The 8,828-nt window shown below is 37.0% G+C and overlaps 1 protein-coding gene across 1 annotated transcript; it reads right to left on the reverse strand.

The window, feature by feature from the left end:
- Nucleotides 1-4,538: 4,538 nt before the first annotated feature.
- LOC109150902 (transcription factor bHLH79-like) lies at nt 4,539-7,158 on the reverse strand. Its single transcript, XM_019298901.1, has 6 exons — nt 6,747-7,158; nt 5,999-6,196; nt 5,837-5,902; nt 5,618-5,686; nt 5,457-5,528; nt 4,539-4,925 (listed from the first exon to the last, which is right to left on the reverse strand). Exons 1-6 carry the CDS (start codon nt 7,047-7,049, stop codon nt 4,791-4,793), a joined length of 843 nt encoding a protein of 280 aa, XP_019154446.1. The 5' UTR covers nt 7,050-7,158; the 3' UTR covers nt 4,539-4,790.
- Between the last annotated feature and the right edge of the window lie 1,670 nt (nt 7,159-8,828).

An 8,828-nucleotide genomic window follows, 5' to 3' on the forward strand; every position in this document is an offset into this window, starting at 1 on the left:
AACGAGCCACAATACGTTATTTTCGACAAACCCATGAGACAAGATTGGTCCCAAAAAATACAGCAAAACCACTAGTAGATTTGCGATCATCAGGATTGCTAGCCCAATCCGAATCAGAATATGCATGAATATCTAGAGAAGGAGAAGACGTAATCTTAAGACCAAGATGTAGTGTCCCATTTACATACCGTAACACCCTCTTGAGAGCCGCCCAATCCGCAGTAGAGGGAGAGTGCATGTGTTGACACAAACGATTGACTACATAGGAAAGATCAGGCCGAGTTACCGTAAGATATTGCAGAGCACCTGCAAAGCTGCGATACTGAGTGGGATCAGCGTATGGTACCACGGCATCAGTCTCGGCCTTCGTGGTTGAAACCGGAGTAGCCACGGGCTTGCAATCAACCATACCTGCCCGTTTTAGAATATCCTTCATGTACCGTTGTTGAGACAGAAGCATGCCATCAGACAACGGAATGGTCTCAATACCCAGAAAGAACGAGGGCACACCCATATCACGAACTTTAAACTCAAGAGCCAACTTGTCAATAAGAGTAGTCACATGAGCCGGATCAGATCCCATAACCAAAATATCATCCACATAAACCAGAAAATATAAACGAGTATTGCCATGTGAATATATAAATAGAGAGACATCCGTCTTGGAAGGTGAGAAACCAGCAGAAACCAGAAAATCATGCAAACGAGTGAACCAAGCACGGGGAGCTTGCTTAAGCCCATATAAAGAACGTTGAAAGAGACAAACGTGCCCGGGCATCGTTTTGTCTTCATAACCAGGGGGCTGGCGCATATAAACCGTCTCAGCGAGATTGCCATTTAGAAAAGCATTGTGTATGTCCAACTGTCGAATAGTCCATCCACGAGAAATAGCTAAGGATAAAAGAAGACGTACCGTAGTCGGTTTAACAACAAGACTAAAGGTCTCAAAGAAATCCTCACCGGCAATTTGATTGAATCTCTTGGCAACTAACCGAGCCTTGTAACGCTCAATCGAACCATTAGCCTTTCACTTGGTTCTAAACACCCAATTACATCCAACTACATCCATACCTAATTTAAAGAGAACAAGCCTCCATGTATTGTTGTGCACCAAGGCATTAAATTCCAAATCCATTGCATCCCGCCATTCAGGAAATTTAACCGCTTGAGTAAAACATGTAGGTTCAGGAGTAACAGCAGCAGCAGATAAAGCAACATGATCATGTGGTCCCGAACTCCTCGTATTCATTCCATGAGAGCGAACGGGTGAGGGCGCGTGACGAGACCGACCACGAGGCCGGCCTCTTGGTTGAGGAGCCGGCTGGTCCGTGACTGTCCGCTCGGACTCGGTCACGGGCTCAGCAGTAGCATGCTGCTGGCGGTGGTGGTCAGAAGCGGCTATGGGCGCGACAGGAGGTCACGAGCCGTGACAATAGTCGGATCACCACCAGAAACAATTGGTGCAACACCCCACGGCTCCGAGCGTGGTTTTGGAACCTGCGAATCCACAGAAGCAACAAAAGGAAAGACAGCCTCATCGAATCGCACATGGCGACAGATAAAAACCTTGTTAGTGTTAGTGCCTAAACAACGATAGCCACGAAAAGATGGAGGATATCCTAGAAAGACACAAGCGGATGACCGAAACTGTAGTTTGTTGCGATTATAGGGACGCGGATTTGGAAAGCATAAACACCAAAAAACACGCAGATATGAATAAGATGGAGGAGACCGATGCAAAAGATAATGAGGAGATTTATCAGATAAGACAGGAGTGGGCATTTGATTGATTAGATAAACCGCAGTTTCAAAAGCATAATCCCAAAAACGAGACGGAACAGAGGATTGAGCCATTAATGCTAGTCCCGTTTCAACAACATGCCTATGCTTACGTTCTACCCTGCCATTTAATTCATGAGTATATGCACATGATTGCCTGTGACGAATACCTAAGGACGCAAGAGTGGAACCGAACTTTTTATATTCTCCCCCTAAATCAGATTGAAAAGAAATAATCTTGCGAGAAAAGGAATGTTCAACTAGTGACCGAAACTTATCAAATATAGCATACAAATCAGATTTAGCACGCATGGGATAATACCACATATAACAAGTGTAATCATCCACAAACAACACAAAATATTTAAAGCCAGACGCAGAAAATAATGGCGCAGGGCCCCAAATATCTGAATAAATTAATTCCAAAGGATGCGTACTAGTAGTTTCGACACGAGACAAAGGAAAACGAGAAGATTTTCCTAATTGACAAGAGGAACAGACATTGGGAAGATTACTAGAATTAAATGTACCAACAGACGAAGACGCTAAAATTTTACGTAAGACTCAAGAATGAGGATGCCCCAACCGCATGTGCCAAACGTAAGAGGACCGTACAGCAACAAATGCAGCAGGGGAAGCAGAAGATGCAGGCCATGTGTAGAGACCCCCAGACGCATGTCCCTTAAAAAGAACCTTCTTAGTCAAAATGTCTTTCACATAGAAACAAAGAGGGTGGAACTCAAAGAAAACATTATTGTCCTTTGCAAAACACTAGACAGATAATAGAGAAGAAGAGAGACCAGGGACATGCAAAACATCATGTAACTTAAAAGACATAGAATCAGTGGCTAACGTAGCAGAACCAACATTAACAATAGGCAAACCTGTACCATTGCCGACTCGCAGAGTCTTCGGGCCATCATAACTTGTCGCAGAAGTCATCAAAGAAGAATCAGGCGTTGCATGATTTGTAGCACCAGTGTCAGGGAACCACTGATGATGACCGTTGGAATCACCATTATCACCAGAGACGGCCACATTAGCCTGAAAACCCAGAGCCCCTGAATAACGCCGAAAACAGTTGGCTCCCGTGTGACCAAAACGGTTACAAATTTGACACGGATCATCATAGCGCCAAAAACAATTGGCTCCTGTGTGACCAAAACGGTCACAAATTTGACACGGATCATCATAACGCCAAACACAATTGGCTCCCGTGTGGCCGAAACCTTTACAAATTTGACACGGATCATCAACGTCACGTCGTTGACCGGACCGCTTCTGATACGATGTATCTTGGTTTGATGCCATCGGCTACTGCTACGAAGTGAGGAACATGGATGTTGGAAAAGAAAACTCTGGCTAACTGATACCAGATGAGAATATAATTGTGTTGTATTCAATAATAATGTTTGAGAGTACAGGGAGCGAATATATAGAGATGCTATATAGAATCCTAGTCTAACACGAATAATATAGTCCTAGTCTAATATGGATAATAGAATCCTAATAGTCCTAATAGAATTAAGTTGGTTTGAAGATTGTGATATTTGATAAATGGCCAAAACTTGTGTTAGTTGAATCGAGTCACGATAAAAATATAATAATTATACTATAAAATAATAATAATCAGGAATAAAGTATTTGTTACTTATAACAGTGAGTGAAATACATTTTAAGAAAAATATACTTCGTAATATTTACATTTTAAATTTAAAAGTATTACATTTTTTCTCAAAAATATTACATTTTCCCTTATAAGTAACAAACACTTAATTCCTGATTACATTTTCATATTAACCTGACCTGTTTCACGAACGGATCCATGAGATAGTCTGACAGGAGAGTCACTCTTGAATCTTGATAAATTGATACTAAATTAAATATGAAAATATTAGAAGTAAAAAAAGTTAACTTGTTATAAATTGGAAATAAGAAATAGGATTGTTAGGGAGAAGAAAGAAATGGGATTGTTATCCATACGGATTTAGTTTAGTAATTTAGTATGCAGTATTTGATCCTAATAAGATTGTTCAATTAATTGAAATAATTTCCGTTAATAACCGAATTATGTTGATTAAAGATTTTAAAATTTGAAAATTTCAATTAAAAATTCATAATTAACCAAATTAATAATAATTTAAATATAAATGAATAATAATGTAGGTGTGTGAGTGACATGTATAAGAGGAGTGACATGTATAAGAGGATTCAAGTAAAAGCATGTTCTCATATAAAAATTATGACTGATATAATCCATCCATTTGGTAGATCAACGATTAAAGGTTGTTGAAAAATAAAGAGAAAAGGACATGGTTAGTTTTATAAATATTACAAACTTAAAATTTATAATAATTATAAAATAAATTTCAGGTTATTTTTACTAATTACTAAAACTCTCAATTGATGAACCTTAATGGAAGACTTAGATCCGTCTTCACTTTTTATCTAGGTTGTTCTCATTTAAACTCATCCCATATACATTTATATCCTTAAAGAGGAATTGTAAATTATGTTTTGACTTGATAATATATTTATATCTCATGCATAGCACATAAAAATTGCTAATGTGTATAATAATAGGGACTCATTTGGATAGGGACTCAAATTTCATTAACATCATAAAATTGATCCTTACACAAATTCACACCACAACCCGATTCAGCTAGACAAAAATAGTATACTCATCATAACATGAAAGTGTAGCCTCAAACAATTTCTGCAATAAACGAGGAAGGAAAAAGATTGAAACTTTAAGGTAATAGAAAGGATAAACATGTTATTCATGTTCTATATTTGTGGAACAAGTACAATCATATCCCTACACAACTACATCAAACTGCTGCATTAAGTCAAGACTGGCTTAAATAACAATAATACAACTCAATTCAGTACACTAATACATACAACAAATAAAAATAAGTGCAACTTCTACTAGGCCCAGCAGCCAGCTACACAAATCGGGAGACTAGAATGCTCGAGGGACTCTCTGCTGCTTCGTCGGGTACCTGTTATGTCACTCTCTCGAAGCTGCTGCTACCAACCTGCATATGGAGCCACTCGGAGGGGTGCGTTTCTTGTGTATACTCTCTCGGTGGTTGTGTATTTAAAAGCATTCCCGGGGCGTCGAATCCTGCTGGTGCAAGCTGAAGACAACACAGTTACTTCATAAATCAGTAGTAGAGACAACAACTGCAGAAGCCTTTTGAATCGGTTTCTTTGTAAACAAATGTTATAGGAAGTTCGAGGTCTTGCAAATCATCGAATACTTATTTATTTCCACTTCTATCCCCCCGCCACCATCAATGAACAGCCGGAAAATACAAAAACGCATGATAGCTGAATATATATATGACATGACCAAACAAGAGAGTGCAAAGTGAAAGGTGGGGAAAAAGAGCAGCAAGTACATTATGCACTTTATTGTGGCCCCGAATTACAAAAAAGCAAGGGTTGCAAACTCAAACCGTGTCGAAAATTTCCAACTTGCTGAAATGAATAACTTAAAAAACGTAACGCCAAAACATTATGACATCTACGAATCCAAAAACTAGCAATAAGCTTTCACCAATCAGTCTTTTTGCTAGAGTTTTAAACGTTTTTGGACAGAGTATATGGAAGCAAATTAGGTATCAGGGACAATGAAGTTTGTGATTAAGTTGTTAGTAATAACTTACATCTTTTTGAGAATACGCTTCTAAAGTCGGGTTCATCCTTGAATTGACCGCTTCAAGTTTCATCGACAAGAACTGGAAATTCAACCCGAAAGAACGTAATAAGATAACAACTTCATAAAGAACAGTACAAATCATGGGGGGTTAGAACTTAGAAGAATTACTTCAACTTGACACTGTAGTGACTGGATATAATTGATTATTTCATCGAGAACAAGGGCTTTTCCGATAACCTGTTCAAATATACATTACAAATCATCTCAACAAATTTCCACATCTTATAACGGTAATAAGATAAGATATAGCAAAACGTTTCTCATCAGTGATCATCGTACCTGCTAAATCTTAAACAAAAGACTGTAAAAGATCAAAAAACTACTTACCTTATTGCATCCGGGGACCAAGTCTTGCAGAATTTTCATCCTTTCGCTAATCTTTTCCCTCCTAGCCTGCCAGCCAACACAAACAATTTCTAGTCAAAAACTAGTTTAGTAAATTCGGGTAACTGTTAAAATTAGACAAGAGTAAAGTATAAACAGAATTACTCGTTCTGCTAAACTATGACTATCAGTAGCTTGGCCCCTTCTCGCCCTAACATGGATGTAATCTTTAGGCGGCTCGGGCTTATTGCTATGCTCAGTCCGCTTATTGACTGTACGAGAACTGGACTCGGCTTCCACCTTCAACCCGCCATTTTCATCTTTGGATTCTGATGCTTTCATCCGCTTATCACTACACTCGTTCTGCAGATAGAAAGATCAAATGTCACTCACTCATTCACTACCCATGAAATTCCTTTTGATAAAACAAAACAACCTAATCTGCTGGAAATCAGCACACAACCTAGGAGATCATAGGAAAACATGCTGTTAAAAATTATTTTAGTAATCCACAAAGAAAAACAAAAACAAAAGTCAGCCGCAAACATTGACAAGCTGCACTTAGATAAGGTCAGATTAGGTAAAAACTATGATTCGAAAACATATTATTAAATCATAAAAAGTCACAAAGATAACAACTTCAAGAAAATCATAGCCAAGGATCTAATCTAACCATAAAGTGATCTTACCACAGTTCAGGAAAGTTTTCCAAATAATAATAACTTTATAATAATAATAATAATAGTAATAATAATAATAATAATAATAATAATTTAAAAATAATAATAATTCCAAACTATATATTAACTTCAGTTATAAAAGAACAGTTAACCAGCAGGAAAATAAGAAATTAAACAAATAAAAATATAAGGAATATTTTTTTAAAATAAAATTGGATTAAATAGAGAATTACCAAATCATTAGCGGAGACAAACTTGGAAGACTCGTCGCCGGAGTTGACGCCTCTCCTCTTCCTCTCACCGGCAACATTACCGCGGCTGCCGCTCTGCTCCGTCACCGTCGATTCGTCGACGGAGTTTGCAGCGGCTTCCGCAAGTCCAGGAAACGAGCACATCCTCAGGCCTAACCCACCTCCGACGTGGCCGCCACTGGCGCCACCGTTTCCCGCCGTCGTGAACGGCCAAATCTCCGCCAGGCTGTACGCCGCCGGATTCGCCGCCGAAAATGATGCCTCATTGATTATCGGAGGATCCATTTTATAAATCACTACACTTAAATCCCCCCTAAAAACTGCAATACACACAGATACAGAGTATACAGAATCAACACAATGTAGTGTTAATGTATCTATATATATATATATATATATATATATATATATCTATATATATAGAGAGAGAGACAGAGACAGAGAGAGAGAGAATCTGAGAGAGAAGTGCGAGAGCGAGGAAGAAGAAGAAGACAGGGAATGGGGGTTGGGGGGGTAAGCTTTCGGCGTAAGATAACGGGGGAGAATGGGTTGTTGCTAACTTCAGCTTGGGGAGAAGTGAGCAACACAGTCCTCTGAGGTATTCTCGGAGGATCTGAAGGGCTTGGTCTGGATAGAGCGTAGGGACAATGCTTCGAGTACAATTCGTAACTATACTCGCGGTCTGAAATAGCCACGTTGCTGTTTTTAAGTTTGTCGTTGGCGATTGGAATTGTAGAATCACAATCCGCGCGTGTTTGAATTACTATATTAATCTGAGTTCTTATGGGATCACACGCCTAATAAATCGCAGCTTTGCTTAATATAGAAGAGCCCAAAATACTAAGAAGTTCTTTAGAGCAATGATTGATCATTCGTTTTAAGTGAGCTTATTAGTCATTTTTATTTTAAATTTCGTTATAATTATATTATATTTAAAATTTAAAATTTTAATTATTTAATACTTAATATTTGTATATAATTCAAAATTTTAAAAATGTCATGAATCATAATTTAATTTTTCAAAAAAATATTTTACATATATAAAAATAGGTTCATATATTATGATCACTAATTAATATATAGATCCTGGAAATTTAATTATTTTTAGAGCTGAATAATAAAATTAGACATAATTGTTATGCATAATTTGATGATATAATTATCACAAAATGTAAAATTTAATATTAAAATACCAAAAATCTAAGGAAAAATGACACTTTGAATTCTTTAGTTGTAGTCATAATGTTCAGTCCCTTGGTTATTTATGATATAAATTCTTTCTTTAAGTTCTTAGCAAACTAGTGGATTTGGTCCTTATGTCGAGATTTTCATAAAACTCTAAGGATCAAATTCACCATTTTACGAAAAATATAGAGACATACTAAGCCTATATATAAATAATTGAAAGACTAAATCAACACTACGGTCTAATTGAGAAAGTAAAAGTGTCATTTCTAAAGTCTAACTAACTTATAAGAGTCCATGCATGTTATATTTCGAACTAACTTACCTTTATTATATCATTTACTTTTTTTAAATACATATGTATACCGTCAATGTAAACTTTATTAACATAATATTTCGTTAACTATTTATTATTATTAACTTACTCATTGATTTTCATAAGGTCTCAGGCTCGAACCCCATCTCAATCAAAATTGACATAATTGTTAAACATATACTATGAATATGTTAGAGTGTATTAAAAAATATAATATAAAATTTAACATGGACTTTGGTCAATTAATTAGAATCACACATTGGACATTGATGAAGCGGTACATCTAATTTAAAGATTATAATCAACACATATGAAAAACTATGTCAATTATCATTGTCTTTTGGAAAATGAGGATTTGGTTCTGTTTTTAAAGGTGTATTGCGCCAAGGCACTAAAATTGTCTGAAACACACTAGAGCCTAATGGACTAGATTAAATCAAGAATTTATTTCTGGCGGAAGTGGCAACAAGAGGAAGCATGAATCACACAATTAATAGGGTTGTGTGTTGCAAAAATTATGCTCGGTACTATCCAGTGAAGGTATTTCCATCTAAAACTCTATT

Source organism: Ipomoea nil, unplaced genomic scaffold, assembly GCF_001879475.1.
Source record: "Ipomoea nil cultivar Tokyo-kokei standard unplaced genomic scaffold, Asagao_1.1 scaffold2280, whole genome shotgun sequence".
In the NCBI taxonomy this organism is placed as follows: domain Eukaryota; kingdom Viridiplantae; phylum Streptophyta; class Magnoliopsida; order Solanales; family Convolvulaceae; genus Ipomoea; species Ipomoea nil.